Genomic DNA, 18,008 nt, shown 5'->3' on the forward strand with positions numbered 1-18,008 from the left:
ACTCTACAGCGGGAGGGTCAGATTAACCCAGCATCCTGAAGGAGCTGTGCAGGATCCTGTCGGGATTATGACCCCTGGGTCATAGCTCCTGGGTCCTGGCTCGGAAGACTGTTCCTTCAGGAAAATGGGAAGCCTTGAACAGTGAGAGCTTTGCTTTTAGTTTTATTTTCTCAACAGAAAGATTTCCATGAAACAAACTGTTCAAATCTAAAACAGACAGAAGCATCATTAACATGCGCCTCCAGGGGCTGGGTGGAAGGGTCTGAGGTAGCAGGACTCTCCTGGGCGGTCAGGACTGGCCACTGTGCAATCGGCAAGCCTGTCCCACATTTCCCAGTATACACTGAGCATCAAAACTGCAACAAAACTGGGCTCACGTCTAGGGAGTGGGGTTTCTCTGCACCTCCAGCACCATGTCCTGCTGCCGTCCTGCTGGAGCGCCGTCATGCCAGCTGAGGCCCCAGGGTGGCGCCGTGGAGTCAGGGTGCCTTCAGCTCCCATGAGAAAGAGCTGAGGACACCCCTCTCCACACCCTCCTCAAGGCCTCTGTTCATCGCTGGAGGGGCGTGCTGGGCCTCCCAGGAACTGCAGCTGGAGCTCTATGGTCACAGGTTCGAGTCCAGGCCATGTCACACAGCTCTGTGTCGAGCCCTGTGGTCATGGAGTCACGTCACAGACCAGCAGCAGCACCACCTGAGCTAATAATTGGCACAGCGGAGAGGGCGGTGCGAGTCTCAGCAGCACAGCGCCCCCTGTGGCGGGCTCGTGCGGCTCGTGGTGAGGGATCAGCCATGCTGGGGCTGGGGGCTGTGTCTCCGGTTTGTGATAGAAGGCAAGAGGCCTTGGAGAGGGAGTCTGTCCGCTCTGCCTCTCCTGCTGTGTGCAGAGACGGAGGGCGTAGCCCTGAGCCAGGACTTGTACACAGAAAATAAAGAGGCTTCGCTCGCCTGCTGGGGCGCTTCTCCAACCCTGCACAGCCCAGTTCAGGACACGGGCATGGCTGTCCGCCTCCGTGCTTCTCTACTGAACTTCGCCAGGGCAAATCGCCTCTAAACCTGTCCTCCTGCACTCCTGAGCCAGACCCCTCTCACCCGGCCCGTGGTCCAGCACTACTGCAACAATGTCACGACTGTCCGCTCGTTACTGACCAATTAATCATAATCAACAACAGCAACAATACTTAATCAATATCCAAAATCCATAAGCATTATGTTCCTACAAACACATGAATAAATAATGTCCCGCATTTCAGAAGGACCTGACCTGACCTGTTCTCTGTGCTTCAGTTCACAGTCACCCCGCTGGGGGGCACCCCCCAGCATTACAGAGACTGGGACCAGGCCTTTACAAACGGGGTGTCAGCCGTAACCCCACTGACAGTTTCAGAGCTGGGTAGGATAATCATCTGGATTAAGACAGAACTGATACCACAACATCACTTGGAGCCTGAAGACTTCATGCACACCCAGATATAAGGCTGTTTAGCAGAAGGAAGGCACAGGGTGATTGAGTGCAGTGAAAAACTGAGTTCTACTCTCACCAGCACAACAGCAGCCTTCTGCAGTGTGGACAGAAGGGACAGAACCAACACGAAGACGGACGTTTCACAACTCGTTTCACAACTCTGCAAAGAGACGAGCGCGAGTGTGGACTCAGAGCCCCAGAGGCGCCCCACAGAGCCAAGAACACAGTCGGGTCAGCATCGCTGGCCCAGAGCTGACGATCACAGTCGGGTCAGTAGCGCTGGCCCAGAGCCGCCCCACAGAGCCGAGGATCACAGTTGGGTCAGTATCACCGGCCCAGAGCTGAGAATCACAGTTGGGTCAGTAACGCCGGCCCAGAGCTGAGAATCACAGTCGGGTCAGAATCACTGGCCCAGAGCCGCCCTACAGACGCGAGGATCACAGTTGGGTCAGTATCACTGGCCCAGAGCTGAGGATCGCAGTCGGGTCAGTAGCGCTGGCCAAGCACTGGCACAGTGTTGTGAATGAAATATACCAGCTGTCGGAACATAGCCCAGGAGGTGACTCTGTTGTGCTGTGGAGTTCAGTATAGGCACTGTAGTAAAACTGCTACAATAACATTACACCAGAGAGGCAGTTTTCTGAACCTGAATTGTGAGTGAACACAGGAAGCAAAGATCCAAGTGAAGAGACAGCAGGGAGCCGAGATGCAGCACCAGGTACTCCTCGCTGCCCTCTGGGTACCGACCCGCTGCTCCAGAGAGCCAGGAGCCCACTGCCCTGCCTCGGGCCAGTATTGCCCCAGGGCTAAACACAGCGGAAACAGGGGGAAGAGCTGTCCTACCCTTCAACACGGCACTTTACCCTGACTGATCCAGCTGGGCAAACGCATCGCCAGGAACTGACGCTTCCTGCTGGACACCACCCCCTGGGAGCCGACCTCCACCCTGCTGGACACCAGCCCCTGGGAGCCGACCTCCACCCTGCCGGACACCAGCCCCTGGGCACTGATCTCCACCCTGCCGGACACCAGCCCCTGGGAGCTGACCTCCACCCTGCTGGACACCAGCCCCTGGGAGCCGACCGCTACCCTGCTGGACACCAGCCCCTGGGAGCCGACCGCTACCCTGCTGGACACCAGCCCCTGGGCGCCGACCTCCACCCTGCTGGACACCAGCCCCTGGGCACTGATCTCCACCCTGCCGGACACCAGCCCCTGGGAGCTGACCTCCACCCTGCTGGACACCAGCCCCTGGGAGCCGACCGCTACCCTGCTGGACACCAGCCCCTGGGAGCCGACCGCTACCCTGCTGGACACCAGCCCCTGGGAGCCGACCTCCACCCTGCTGGACACCAGCCCCTGGGCACTGATCTCCACCCTGCCGGACACCAGCCCCTGGGAGCTGACCTCCACCCTGCTGGACACCAGCCCCTGGGAGCCGACCTCCACCCTGCTGGACACCAGCCCCTGGGAGCCGACCTCCACCCTGCTGGACACCAGCCCCTGGGAGCTGACCTCCACCCTGCTGGACACCAGCCCCTGGGCACTGATCTCCACCCTGCCGGACACCAGCCCCTGGGCACTGATCTCCACCCTGCTGGACACCAGCCCCTGGGAGCCGACCTCCACCCTGCTGGACACCTGATGGGAGACTGCAGGCCAGTCCAGGAAGGATCTTGTGCTGTCAGGTACACAAGCTGGGCCGACTTTGCCCAGAGCTGCAGGGCAGGGCAGGGCTGGGCTGGGCTGGAGAGGGGCTGTAACTTTTACAGCATGAAACACAGGCGTCTCTGCTCTCGATCAGATTTACCTGAACGCGTTGGGCAGCTCTGTGCAACACCCCCTTAAGTACAGTACATCAACAGTGAAGAGGAAAGCAAAGATACATTTTACTGAGAGAGTTACAGGCATCTGTGTTACCCTGAGTGGAGAGAGCAGCCACTTCCGAAGTTTACACTGAAAAACCTGCTGTGGATTAAAATACAGCTCAACATAAAAACACTGTAAAAAAGATAAGCTACTGTAAAAGCAGCACGCGTGTATAAAGTCCCATTTTCTGCAGCAGAGCTGAGGCAGGATCAGGGTAACAGGGTAACGGGCCACGGCCAGCGGCCTGTCCAGTCCCCTCCACAGAGGAAGCCCGTTTGTGTCCCAGACAGGGGTCACCTTTAACATCACAGCTCCCCCAGCGTCCGTTTGCCTGACTGACCACCTGCCCACTGCTCAGAGCTCCCCGAAAGTTCTGGGTGGCAGTGCCAGTGCAGAAACACTCACCACCATCCCGAGGGGGTGTGGGGATCAGGGTCCTGCCACTGGGCAGCGGACAGAACAAGGGAGAGGAGACCCTTCTGCTCAGAAGGACAGGAGAGAAAGGGTGTCGACCGCAGAGCCACCCTGCGCTGCAGCACCCCAGTCCGGTGCTGGCTTCGCCCCCTGCCAGCTGCTGTACAGGCAGCGGGGGCGGCGGTCTTGCCTGGGAAGCGGGTCGTGGCCCCTGGGCACGCTGGGCCGCCTGTGTGTCTTCTGGCTCCTGCTGGGGCCTGCCTGCGCACCACTACAACTGACTCGTTACACACCTCACACAGCCGGAGGAACAGCGAGGGCGAGAAGCGTGTGGAACTCTGCAGTCCGTGCTGCCAAGAGGAGGCCAGCAGCAGGCACCCTCAGAGCCTCAGGTGCTGTGCTGGGAGGCTGGGTGCCCTCTGGCCAGGCGCTGTCTGGCGCCCGACTGCCTCTCCTTCTACGCAGACCAGTCTGGGAAGACGCCCCCACCGTCCTCCCCCTCCGTGAGCAAGGGCGGGGTGTCCAGGTCACTGACCCCACCCTCGATGGCCATGTAGCCGCTCGCCAGCGCCCCCCGCCGGCGGCACTGCCACACGCTGCCGGCCGCGGCCAGCACACAGAACAGCAGCGCCAGCGCGGCGATGAAGAAGCTCTCCCCCAGCGCGGGGCCGCCCCACGGTCCTCGAACCGGCAGCATCCGAGTGACGACGCACAGACAGGCTCCGGCGACGCACAGGGAGCCCAGGCACAGCACCGCTGAGACAGACAGAGAGGACGAGTCTCAGTACACGCTTACACCATAGGGCAATATTTCATGATACGTCTTTGTTGTAAATGTCAGCAGATGTTATTTTTTTAGTTTTGTTTCTTGTTAATTTTAATTTATTTTTTTTGCTTTGGCAACACTGATCGGTCATGCTAATAAAGCACCTTGAATTGAATTGAGAGAGATAGAACGAGTCAGGCTGCCGTCTGTCTGAACCAGGAGAGAGAGAGAACTAATAAACAGAGAAGAGAGTAATAAAGTATCAGTTACACCTAAAAAACAGCGACCAAAACCCCTATGTAGAAGTCTAGGTAAAAGAAAGACAGCCCCATTCTTGTTAGCTGTATTTTATGAAAATGAAAATAGAGAAAAAAGAAAAACATCAGCATCTTCCCGTTTCACCACGAAGCCCTGCTGAGCCCAAAACAGAGCCCCCTGAGCCAGCTGGTCCCGAGGCTCACTGACCTGAGCCACACCGACACCAGCCAGCCTCAGGACAGCACTGCTAGAGCACCACAAACTGTAAATGTCTGTAGATGTTAATTGTAAATGCTTTGGCAACACTGAAATTCACTGGTCATGCCAATAAAGAACAAGTCAGGCTGCTGTTTGTCTGAACAACACTCTCTATTCCACAGCTACAGCTGTAAAGCAAATTCAACTCGGGTTCCTAAAATACCAGCCACTCCTCTATTCTCACTCTTGGCCCCTTGGACAAACCCTGCAAGGTGATGTTACTCTTTCTGTGAAGTTTCTTAAAATGATCAAATTACCATTCAGGCCATGATCTCCTAGCCTTTTGTTAATTGGCTTCTGAGATAAATGTACTCTGTCCCTCTGGCAACAGACTCCTGAAATAGAACAATCTCTACTCCCCTGATACCTTGTCCATTTTCTCCTTAGCGGAGGGATGAGACAGAGCTGGAAGGGATCAGCAGTCTGCCTTCTTGAGACCGGACAGCAGTGCCCGCGCGGTCCTGGAAGAGCTCCGGGCTGGGATTCCTCCTGTCTGGCCGGGGCAGTGACTCAGGGTCTCCCACTGGGGGCGCCCTGCCTGGGTTATTAACCTGCAGTCTGGGCGTGAGCATTGCTACAGCCTCTTCCTGTCCGATACTCCCGTCAGCCGCAGGCCCTCTTCGAATGAGCACGAATCTCTAACGGGCACTGAGCGCTGGCCCCTTGTGTCTGAAGCCCAGCTCTCTAGCTCTGCAGTGGCAGCTGTACACCACACACACACACACACACACACACACAGTCCTCAGTCTCCTGGCTGTGTCCGTCACATGCTTGAGGAACAGCCCCCAGCTCGTCCCCCGCTCAGTACCTGTGGAGACATGCAGCACTACGGACAGCCCCTCTCGGGTCCTGCTGGCACCCAGGAAGTCGAAGAGGAAGGAGATGCTGGACAGGAGCACAGCGCAGTAACACAGAGCGGCCAGGGAGTAGAGCAGTCTCATCCCCGGGCCCTGGGGCCCTCCCAGAGGACCTGTCCACCACAGAGCACTGTTAGCACACAGACACACACAGAGGGACAGCGGACACACAGACACAGACGCTCAGAGAGACAGTAAACAGACATTCTCAGGGGGACAGTGGACACAGACACACACAGAGGGACAGCGGACACACAGACACAAACACTCAGACAGACAGAAAAAGACACACACAGAGGGACGGTGGACACACAGACACACAGGCTCACAGACAGTAAACAGACACACTCAGGGGAACAGCAGACACACCGACACACAGAGGGACAGTGGACACACAGATATACGCTCACAGAGACAGTAAACGGACACACGGAGGGACAGGGGACAAGGACAGACAGCACACACACTCAATCTGCCTGACACTAAAGCACAACAGGGATGCTCTTAGTTGAGGAGCACTGCTGTGTGTGACCCCTGTGTGCCACTTCAGAGCAGGAACAACGCCTTTCTGCAATCCTTAGTTTAAAATAAAATCACGAGTCACCAGTGCACAAATGCTGACTGCCTTCATCTCTTCCTGTCATGGGGAAGCTGGGAAACAGCTGCACTGGGGCTCTGAGCCCAGGACCCTGTACCCCGAGGAGCCTGTTGTCAGGGTCGGGGACACCTGCGGCTCAGCCTGGCAGTGCAGGGAGACAGCGAGGCAGTGCTCCACATCTTACTGCTGCCACCTTGTGGTGATCCAGCTCACAGAGGGCAGAGGGCACATGCCTCTTTCTAACCCTCCGTTTGCCACTCAAGGGGATTTTATTCAGAGTGGAAAAACACTCTGCGGACTCTTGCAGCTGATGTTTCACTGAGCCGGCACTGAGAAAAGTGGGAATTTGTGTCCTCTGGACAGCTGGGGAATGCCGTGGCTGAGCCGGGAAAATGGTGTGCAGGCTGCTCGTGCGCCAGGACAGAACCAGCACCCCTGCTGCCCCGACCCTGAGCACAGTCAGCACAGACAGACCCCTCCCTGCCGCGTACCTGTGTCAGTGAGGTTCTGGGCCGCGTGCAAGGTGAAGGCCACGCCGTAGATGAGACTGGTGGAGCTGTAGGGGGCGCTGGCGTTCCACAGCTCGATCCAGTTGGGGTCGGCGATGGAGGTGCAGAGCGAGACAAGAGCGAAGCACTGGGACACGGCGGCCGGGGTCACGCTGAGAGCCATCGCTGCCCAGGAGGAAAGGGGTGGGGATGGGCCCAGCTGAGAGGAGGACAGCGAGAGACGCGTACTCAGCACAGAGCTCATGCAGGCTGAGGACAGGAGAGACAGCGCTGGAGTGGTCTCAGTGGAGCCCGAGACACGCCGAATACTTCAGTGACCACAAGGGGTCATCATGTTTTCTGCCCTTTTCACAAATATCAGGCAGCATAGATGATTAACCAGACGCCAGTCATATTACAGTGAGCAGTATAAACAAGGAGGGAAAAAAAGCAAGCAAGCTGACAAAAACACATCCCCCAGCACTGTCTCCTCATGATGATGTCATTGCCAGCCCTGTCCACTAGACACTCACAACACTACACTGCACCCTCATTACACAGACTGGATCACACACAGCCTGTCCCCTACAGAGCGCAGCGCACACACACACAACCTGTACCCTACAGCACACACACACACAGCCTGTCCCTTACAGAGCGCAGCGCATACACACAACCTGTACACACACAGCCTATACCCTACAGCGCACACACACACAGATTGTACCCTACAGAGCTCAGCGCATGCGCACACACACAGCCCGTACCCTACAGCACTCACACAGCCTGTCTCCTACAGAGTGCAGAGCACACACACACACAACCCGTACCCTACAGCACACACACACAGCCTGTCCCCTACAGTGCAGCGTGCACACACACGCAGCCTGTCCCCTACAGAGTGCAGAGCACACACACACACAACCCGTACCCTACAGCACACACACAGCCTGTCCCCTACAGAGTGCAGAGCACACACACACACAACCCGTACCCTACAGCACACACACACAGCCTGTCCCCTACAGTGCAGCGTGCACACACACGCAGCCTGTCCCCTACAGAGTGCAGAGCACACACACACACAACCCGTACCCTACAGCACTCACACAGCCTGTCTCCTACAGAGTGCAGAGCACACACACACACAACCCGTACCCTACAGCACACACACACAGCCTGTCCCCTACAGTGCAGTGTGCACACACACGCAGCCTGTCCCCTACAGAGTGCAGAGCACACACACACACAACCCGTACCCTACAGCACACACACAGCCTGTCTCCTACAGAGTGCAGAGCACACACACACACACAACCCGTACCCTACAGCACACACACACTGCCTGTCCCCTACAGTGCAGCGTGCACACACACGCAGCCTGTCCCCTACAGAGTGCAGAGCACACACACACACAACCCGTACCCTACAGCACTCACACAGCCTGTCCCCTACAGAGTGCAGAGCACACACACACACACAACCCGTACCCTACAGCACACACACAGCCTGTCTCCTACAGAGTGCAGAGCACACACACACAACCCGTACCCTATAGCACACACACACAGCCTATCCCCTACAGTGCAGCGTGCACACACACGCAGCCTGTCCCCTACAGAGTGCAGAGCATACACACACACAGCCTGTACCCTACAGCACACACACAGCCCGTCCCCTACAGAGTGCAGAGCACACACACACAGCCCGTCTCCTACAGAGTGCAGAGCACACACACACACAGCCCGTCCCCTACAGAGTGAAGCACACACACACAGCCTATACCCTACAGCGACTCCTCAGCTGCTGCCCGTTCAGGACGAATGTTTAATCTTGCAAAAGGGTATTTCTGATTAATTAGTAGAACCTCAACGAACGATTAATTACACTCAACGCTCAACAGGTGTGTTGTCAACACGGTGACTCCACCTGTCAAGCGCGCGTCCGTCTCCGCCAACCGTCCCGAACGACCCCCCGTCCAGCAGAAAGCACACTTCTGGCGTGGAATAATGAGAAATGAACGATCACACTCTTCATCAGTCCCAAGTCTTCCCCGCGGGGGTACCTGTCAGCACCTCCTCTTACCTGGAGGCGCAAGACCGCCCGAAAACCAGTCTCCTCGCTGCCAGAACCGGCAAACCGAGCTCCGCACCCCGACCAGGCTGGCCCTCGAACCAGTGCGAACCCGTCCCTTCCGGACCCGTGCGAGCGAAACCCGCAGCCCAGTCCGCTGCCGGAGAGTTGCTGGACTTCCGGGATCAGCGGATATTAACACCGCGAGGCAAACGGGCCGCAAGCACTTAAAGAGCTCGTGTCCTGATTTGATTACAGCCAGCACGAGGCTCAGGACGGGTGGGGAGGGGGCTCCCGCCGGGCTCCCCTGCAGTCAGACCCGGGCTGGCCGAGGCTGACACTTTCCAGCGACTGTCAAGCTGTTTCTTGAGCCAACATGGCGCCCACAGGGCTGCAGTTGCCTGGCTGCGAGTGTGTTCTTTGGTTGGCTGTCCTCGGAAGAGGAGACGGTGTCGCATCTAGACAAACCGGACAGACAGCTGTCTGGGCTCTTCCTTCTGTGAAAATATCTGTAAAGCTTTAATTAGATAGTTCTCGGAAGAGCATATATGGAAAAAGAGTTCAATCACTTCTAGTCGTCACTTAACATTACAGCGTCATTTTAGGTCACGCGTGTTTCTGCAGTCTGTAGCCTCCTGTATTAACCCTTCAGCAGGCGCGCGCAGGGGTGATCCACCCGAAACGGCCGCGGTTGCCTTAGCTACAGTCGCGTGGATAGTAAGAGGCTCGGGGACTCTCCTGCGGTGTTGAGGTCCAAATGGAGCCCGCTCTCAGGTTACAGGAGTGGTTGTTTGAGGGGTCCGGGTTTGTAGTGTATAACTGGACTGATGTTTTAAGGGAACTTGAGCTGCAGTCAGCGCAATTCCTGTTCCAGTGGGAACAAGCATGTACGCCAAACCTTGACACCCTGTGTCACACTTATAACATATACTTATATTCATATTGCATATACCCTCTACACCCTGTACCCCAACCCCCTAAACTACTACATCCTGTACCCCAAACCCCTACAGCACTCCACCTTGTACCCCAAAACCCTTATAGTACTACACCCTGTATCCCAACCCCCTAAACTACTACACCCTGTACCCCAAATCCCCACAGCACTACACCCTGTATCCCAACCCCCTAAACTACTACACCCTGTACCCCAAACCCCCACAGCACTCCACCCTGTATCCCAACCCCCTAAACTACTACACCCTGTACCCCAAACCCCTTATAGTACTACAACCTGTACCCCAAACCCCCACAGCACTACACCCTGTACCTCAAGCCCCTAAACTACTACACCCTGTACCCCAAACCCCCACAGCACTACACCCTGTACCTCAAGCCCCTAAACTACTAGACCCTGTACCGCAAACCCCCACAGCACCACTGTGCATTATATCCTAATCCTCTAAACCTCACCCAGCAGCCCAATCACGCAGACAGAGGAGTCCAGTCTGAGAAAAGATAAATATTCTGCATTTATTGAAACACACATTAGCACAGAACATGGAAGCAGTCTGGTGGGGACCGCCGCTGGCTCCGACAGGGGGCCTCAGGCTGTGAGGGGGGTCTCGGGCGCGAGCCTGATGAGGGAGTTGCTGGCCTGGGCAAGCTCCGCGATGGACACACGCCCGCGCTGCTTGATGAACCGAGCCACTGCCGACAGCTCTGCTGGCGTGATGTAGATAAACTTCCCTCGGTCATCTATCACCCCTGAGAGAGGGGGAGAGAGCACAGAAATCACATGTGATCCTCGTACCTGCAGCCGGGGCAGCACAGGTGAGCAGGCACATATTCGAGGACCGCAGTGCACACGCACACCGGAGCCAATACACCTGCTGCTCACAAACAGCCAAGGGATGCAGGATGAAACAGCAGCATCAGACTCTTTCTGACATGAGCCTCGCCCTGACTCACCTGTCACTCAGGGCCAGCTGCCATGGAAACACTATGATAGGAAGCCCTCATCACCTGCAGGCAATTTTCATCGAGGCCTGCATCAGGTGGTGCCAAATATTTGAGGTCTATTGGACAATGCTCAGTGCTCTGGTGTAGAGTCTTCTCTCGAGGTGCTCTGGTGTCTCACTCATGTTTCTCCCTGGATGCTCGTCCAGAGGCTCGCCCTGACCACGACTTTGCTTGAACCATGCTTGTTTGGCTTTGGATCCTCCCTGTACTTCGCTACCGTGTTTTTCTGGCTCTGACTGCTGCATTGTTGGACAACAACCCTGGATTGTGAACCTGACTCCCCAGTCTCTCATGCACTGGGCCTGTCTGTGAGCTCATCACTGCTCAACCTGATTCACCTTAAGAAGCAGGTATATAAAAAAAAAAAAACACCACCAAGAAGAAACAAAGCTTACCTGTTAGAGAGCCGTCTGCAATAAGGTCCTGTAGCCTGGAGATGGCATCCTAGGCACAGCAGGGGTCAAAGTTCAGTGGCTAACATTCCAACCTGAGCCTCCTCTTTAATTTTTCAGTTTCACCCTTCACCCACCCACCATGCCTCTCCTCATCTCACACTGACCTGTGTGCGCATCCCAAAATGAGAGGCCAGGTCTTCCAACAAAACCACCTTTGCATTCTGGGAACAGGGAAGAGAGAGGAAGAATGAGAGTGGCCATCACTGATACAGGTGAAAGGACCAGCCCTGAGGCGGACACTGAATGGGCTGGCACAGGGGGCCCTAGGACTGCGTGGCCAGTGGGGAGAAAAGGCAGAGGAGGGAATGGTGGTCACTAGGGGAGAAGGAGATCCTGCTGTTTAGAGTCGAGGACAGAGGACAGGCTCACCTTGATGTACTCGATAAACTCCTGCAGCAGGCTATGAGTCTGAAAGCAGAAAATAAACAGTGAGAAATGAGCATATCTGTCAGGCCCTGCTCCTCCACGGTGAAGGTCTCAGTCAGTCGGTACCTCCTGCTCAGTGAGCGTATCTGTCAGGCCCTGCTCCTCCACGGTGAAGGTCTCCTTCAGCTTCAGGTACTCCTCATGTTCCCGACGCTCCTGTTCCTCCCGCGTTCGCTGCTCCTCCTCCGCCTGAAACCATGGCAACAGTCAGCAGAGTGTCAGAGCCGCTGCGCCCAGCAGAGCGTCAGTGCTAGATCACGAGCACGGGGGTGTCGGGGCGTCAGGGTGTCGGCAGCACCTTCCTCTGCTCCTCCAGTCTCTCTCTCTCCTCCTCCCTCCTCCTCTCTTCCTCTCTCAGCTGCTGGGTTCGTTTCCGCTCCTCCCGGTCCTCCAGTTCAGCCTGAAACACCAGACAGCCGGTCAGCAGCGCCCACCCCGGATGCCACAGTGCGACAAGACAGCAACCGAAGCAGGACAGTGAGGCTGGAAAGGGAGGCCTCGCCCAGTGGAGGCCGAGCGTCTTGGGTCAGCCTGCTGCAGGTCCTTACGTCTGCTGCTGGAGAGCAGAGCCCCACTGGGCCCCCAGGTGAGCCGACAGGAGTGCCCACCGTCTGTATGGGACTGCACCATCAAGTCCCGCGTGTCAGAATGTACACACCTCAATCACTTAAAATCACATGCAGTGATTTCATCAGCTTGTTCATTTAAAATGAACAAATACCACACAAGGCCTGTTTGCTGCCTTGTTGCTCACTTCATACTGCACTTCTAGAGAAAGACTTGAGCTGCTGAATGTCCATCCATCCGTTCCTTACGGATTCTCCCAATTCTGGGCCGCAGGGGAGCCGGAGCCTATCCTAGCAAGCATCAGGTGCAAGGCAGGACACCCTGGATTGCAATTTCCCTCACGGGATCAATAAAGTATCTATCTATCTATTGATCGCTAGTTCACTGCAGGACAGACAGACACACTCACTCCATGGCCAACTCCCAGGAGCGACGAGCTCGGAAGATCAGGAAACAAAGGAGAAAGGGGACCGGAGAGCCTCTCACCTCTCTCTGCGCTCTCCTGGCCTGCTTCTCCTCCAGCTTCCTCTGCTTCTTCGCCCCCACCTTCTCCGCACCCAGGAGCTGAGGATGCTCCTCCAGGTCCTGCTCCTCCCCGTTGCTGTCCTCTGGGAGATCAGAGACACCCAGCTCAGCTCTCTACTCCTGGATCTGCCCCAGCGTTTCCACAGACACGCAGCTCAGCTCTCTACTCCTGGAGCTGCCCCAGCGTTTCCACAGACACCCAGCTCAGCTCTCTACTCCTGGAGCTGCCCCAGCGTTTCCACAGACACCCAGCTCAGCTCTCTACTCCTGGAGCTGCCCCAGCGTTTCCACAGACACCCAGCTCAGCTCTCTATTCCTGGAGCTGCCCCAGCGTTTCCACAGACACGCAGCTCAGTTCTCTACTCCTGGAGCTGCCCCAGCGTTTCCACAGACACCCAGCTCAGCTCTCTACTCCTGGAGCTGCCCCAGCGTTTCCACAGACACCCAGCTCAGCTCTCTACTCCTGGAGCTGCCCCAGCGTTTCCACAGACACCCAGCTCAGCTCTCTACTCCTGGAGCTGCCCCAGCGTTTCCACAGACACCCAGCTCAGCTCTCTATTCCTGGAGTTGCCCCAGCGTTTCCACAGACACCCAGCTCAGCTCTCTACTCCTGGAGCTGCCCCAGCGTTTCCACAGACACCCAGCTCAGCTCTCTACTCCTGGATCTGCCCCAGCGTTTCCACAGACACGCAGCTCAGCTCTCTACTCCTGGAGCTGCCCCAGCGTTTCCACAGACACCCAGCTCAGCTCTCTACTCCTGGATCTGCCCCAGCGTTTCCACAGACACGCAGCTCAGCTCTCTACTCCTGGAGCTGCCCCAGCGTTTCCACAGACACGCAGCTCAGCTCTCTACTCCTGGAGCTGCCCCAGCGTTTCCACAGACACGCAGCTCAGCTCTCTACTCCTGGAGCTGCCCCAGCGTTTCCACAGACACGCAGCTCAGTTCTCTACTCCTGGATCTGTCCCAGCATTTCCACCACTGACATTAATTATTCCATTACACACAGTGTAATTACAGTCCACACAGGACACAGTATGCACTGTACAACAGATACACACAGGACAGAACCAACAGGACAGATGCACACTGAACAATACACACAGGACAGGTGCACACTGTACACACGGGACAGGTGCACACTGTACACACGGGACAGGTGCACACTGTACACACGGGACAGGTGCACACTGTACACTCGGGACAGGTGCACAGGGGGTGTCGTACCCAGGTCAGGCGCGTCTCGCTGAGCACGCCGCTGTGCTGTCACTCGGGCGTTGAGGTTCCTGCGGCGGCGAGGCATTCCTGCAGGGCGGTCTTCCGCCACAGGGGGGCGAGCTCGAGCCTGCACATCCTGCCTGTGATCCCTGTCCGCTGGGAGAGAGAAATTCAGATTTCGACAGCGTCTCCCTCACAGAAGACACGCAGCATCAGTCCGCTGTCCCAGCAGCGCCGACAGTTTGGGGACAAGCCCGCCCCTCCATCACCAGGCAGAGTTTAGAGATCAGAGCTTCCCCTGGCCCCAGCCTCGGCCAGCTCCTGCTCCAGCTGACTCACGAAGCCCCGGGTTCACTCACCACTCCTCTCCGAGGTGTTCTCAGTTCGGAAGCTTTCAATTTACCTACAAACAGTCTGAGGAAACGTCAAACCGTAAAGTCCAATTAGTCGAGTCCAGCAGTCCTGCCCAGCTCTTTATAAAGCTGTGTGACAGTGCAGTCCACCTCCAGACCCGCAGGCTTCACTAGGCTCTTGAAAGCACTGACAGCAGGGGTTCTGACCCGATCAGTGGTGCCGTCTCTGAGACACACTGGGACACTGAGCAGCAGGGGTGAGACTGGTCTGGTTCTGACCCGATCAGTGGTGCCGTCTCTGAGACACATTGGGACACAGTACACCAGGGGTGAGACTGGTTTGGTTCTGACCCGATCAGTGGTGCCGTCTCTGAGACACACTGGGACACTGAGCAGCAGGGGTGAGACTGGTCTGGTTCTGACCCGATCAGTGGTGCCGTCTCTGAGACACATTGGGACACAGTACACCAGGGGTGAGACTGGTCTGGTTCTGACCCGATCAGTGGTGCTGTCTCTGAGACACATTGGGACACAGTACACCAGGGGTGAGACTGGTCTGGTTCTGACCCGATCAGTGGTGCTGTCCCTGAGACACACTGGGACACTGAGCAGCAGGGGTGAGACTGGTCTGGTTCTGACCCGATCAGTGGTGCCATCTCTGAGACACATTGGGACACAGTACACCAGGGGTGAGACTGGTTTGGTTCTGACCCGATCAGTGGTGCCGTCTCTGAGACACATTGGGACACAGTACACCAGGGGTGAGACTGGTCTGGTTCTGACCCGATCAGTGGTGCTGTCTCTGAGACACATTGGGACACAGTACACCAGGGGTGAGACTGGTCTGGTTCTGACCCGATCAGTGGTGCTGTCCCTGAGACACACTGGGACACTGAGCAGCAGGGGTGAGACTGGTCTGGTTCTGACCCGATCAGTGGTGCCGTCTCTGAGACACACTGGGACACTGAGCAGCAGGGGTGAGACTGGTCTGGTTCTGACCCGATCAGTTCTGCTCTCTGAGAGACAGTACACCAGGGGTGAGACTGGTCTGGTTCTGACCCGATCAGTTCTGCTCTCTGAGAGACAGTACACCAGGGGTGAGACTGGTCTGGTTCTGACCCGATCAGTTCTGCTCTCTGAGAGACAGTACACCAGGGGTGAGACTGGTCCGGCGAGAGACCAATACACCTCCTTCAACCTCCTGCAGGGGTGACCGTCACTCCCGGAGCGCTTTCCAGACACGCACCGACGTCTCTTCCGAAAGAAGCCGTGAAATTCCTGGATCTCTCTGTCTGCTCTCTGACAGTCCAGCCGAGTCCCGCCCCCGGGGCAGAGCGCTCCCCCCGTCCCCCAGCTCCCCTGGCCCCGCCGCAGAGCTCACCCTGCTCCGCCTGGCCGCGCACTTTCACGGCGAACACGATCAGCACGGCGAGGATGGCCGCCGCGACGGCGTACAGCACCGCGTCCATGTCCAGCGTCTGTAGCCTCTTCTTCGCGTCCTCCCACACGTGACAGGAACCCGCCGGTCCACGTCAACCCGCTTCAGTCACACCCCCCTCACGTGATCTCAGGAGGGCCCGGATGCCCGACTCGGGGTTTCTCTGGTGGCCCCTGCTGGCCAGAGGGACTTACAACAACAAGAGGCGTTTCGATACCGTTTCGCTCCGTGCACTGCACAATCAAAATTTCATTCCATGTAGTGCTGTGAATGATTTTATTAAATAAACAAAGATCCATTAAACCATACAAGTGTTTTAAAATTCAAACAGCTTTATTGGCATGACTGATAATTCATGGTGTTTATAAAGCAATAACAACGGGACATACATATTCACAGTTAAAAAATATAGAGAACTACAGATACTGTACTTACAACCTGCAGTGTGACTGTGTGGACAGTGGTCAGTAGTGCAGTGTGACTGTGTGGACAGAGGTCAGACAGCAGTGCAGTGTGATTGTGTGGACAGTGGTCAGGCAGCAGTGCAGTGTGATTGTGTGGACAGTGGTCAGCAGTGCAGTGTGACTGTGTGGACAGTGGTCAGCAGTGCAGTGTGACTGTGTGGACAGTGGTCAGCAGTGCAGTGTGATTGTGTGGACAGTGGTCAGACACCAGTGCAGTGTGAATGTGGACAGTGGTCAGCAGTGCAGTGTGATTGTGTGGACAGTGGTCAGTAGTGCAGTGTGATTGTGTGGACAGTGGTCAGCAGTGCAGTGTGATTGTGTGGACAGTGGTCAGGCAGCAGTGCAGTGTGATTGTGGACAGTGGTCAGCAGTGCAGTGTGACTGTGGACAGAGGTCAGACAGCAGTGCAGTGTGATTGTGGACAGTGGTCAGCAGTGCAGTGTGACTGTGTGGACAGTGGTCAGACAGCAGTGCAGTGTGACTGTGTGGACAGTGGTCAGCAGTGCAGTGTGATTGTGGACAGTGGTCAGCAGTGCAGTGTGACTGTGGACAGAGGTCAGACAGCAGTGCAGTGTGATTGTGGACAGTGGTCAGCAGTGCAGTGTGACTGTGTGGACAGTGGTCAGACAGCAGTGCAGTGTGACTGTGTGGACAGTGGTCAGCAGTGCAGTGTGATTGTGGACAGTGGTCAGCAGTGCAGTGTGACTGTGTGGACAGTGGTCAGCAGTGCAGTGTGATTGTGTGGACAGTGGTCAGACAGCAGTGCAGTGTGATTGTGTGGACAGTGGTCAGCAGTGCAGTGTGACTGTGGACAGAGGTCAGCAGTGCAGTGTGACTGTGTGGACAGTGGTCAGCAGTGCAGTGTGACTGTGGACAGAGGTCAGCAGTGCAGTGTGATTGTGTGGACAGTGGTCAGCAGTGCAGTGTGACTGTGGACAGAGGTCAGCAGTGCAGTGTGACTGTGTGGACAGTGGTCAGCAGTGCAGTGTGACTGTGTGGACAGTGGTCAGGCAGCAGTGCAGTGTGATTGTGTGGACAGTGGTCAGCAGTGCAGTGTGACTGTGTGGACAGAGGTCAGCAGTGCAGTGTGATTGTGTGGACAGTGGTCAGCAGTGCAGTGTGATTGTGTGGACAGTGGTCAGCAGTGCAGTGTGACTGTGTGGACAGTGGTCAGCAGTGCAGTGTGACTGTGTGGACAGTGGTCAGCAGTGCAGTGTGATTGTGTGGACAGTGGCCAGGCAGCAGTGCAGTGTGACTGTGTGGACAGTGGTCAGTAGTGCAGTGTGATTGTGTGGACAGTGGTCAGTAGTGCAGTGTGATTGTGTGGACAGTGGTCAGCAGTGCAGTGTGGTTGTGTGGACAGTGGCCAGCAGTGCAGTGTGACTGTGTGGACAGTGGTCAGCAGTGCAGTGTGACTGTGTGGACAGTGTTCAGCAGTGCAGTGTGATTGTGTGGACAGTGGCCAGCAGTGCAGTGTGACTGTGTGGACAGTGGTCAGCAGTGCAGTGTGACTGTGTGGACAGTGGTCAGTAGTGCAGTGTGACTGTGTGGACAGTG

The 18,008-nt window shown here is 56.4% G+C and overlaps 2 protein-coding genes across 2 annotated transcripts; both read right to left on the reverse strand.

Moving 5' to 3' along the window:
* Positions 1-3,329: 3,329 nt before the first annotated feature.
* On the reverse strand, positions 3,330-9,542 carry LOC138237752 (uncharacterized). The gene is made up of 4 exons (XM_069187572.1): positions 9,058-9,542; positions 6,976-7,192; positions 5,838-5,999; positions 3,330-4,503 (listed from the first exon to the last, which is right to left on the reverse strand). The coding sequence occupies exons 2-4, from the start codon at positions 7,154-7,156 to the stop codon at positions 4,205-4,207; spliced, it is 642 nt and encodes a 213-aa protein (XP_069043673.1). The 5' UTR covers positions 7,157-7,192; positions 9,058-9,542; the 3' UTR covers positions 3,330-4,204.
* A 957-nt stretch (positions 9,543-10,499) lies between these two features.
* Positions 10,500-16,080, reverse strand: LOC102683091 (DDRGK domain-containing protein 1). The gene is made up of 9 exons (XM_069187573.1): positions 15,931-16,080; positions 14,206-14,352; positions 12,942-13,063; positions 12,187-12,288; positions 11,955-12,077; positions 11,832-11,870; positions 11,567-11,623; positions 11,403-11,451; positions 10,500-10,752 (listed from the first exon to the last, which is right to left on the reverse strand). Exons 1-9 carry the CDS (start codon positions 16,016-16,018, stop codon positions 10,592-10,594), a joined length of 888 nt encoding a protein of 295 aa, XP_069043674.1. The 5' UTR covers positions 16,019-16,080; the 3' UTR covers positions 10,500-10,591.
* Positions 16,081-18,008: the final 1,928 nt, after the last annotated feature.

Source organism: Lepisosteus oculatus, chromosome 3, assembly GCF_040954835.1.
Source record: "Lepisosteus oculatus isolate fLepOcu1 chromosome 3, fLepOcu1.hap2, whole genome shotgun sequence".
NCBI lineage: Eukaryota > Metazoa > Chordata > Actinopteri > Semionotiformes > Lepisosteidae > Lepisosteus > Lepisosteus oculatus.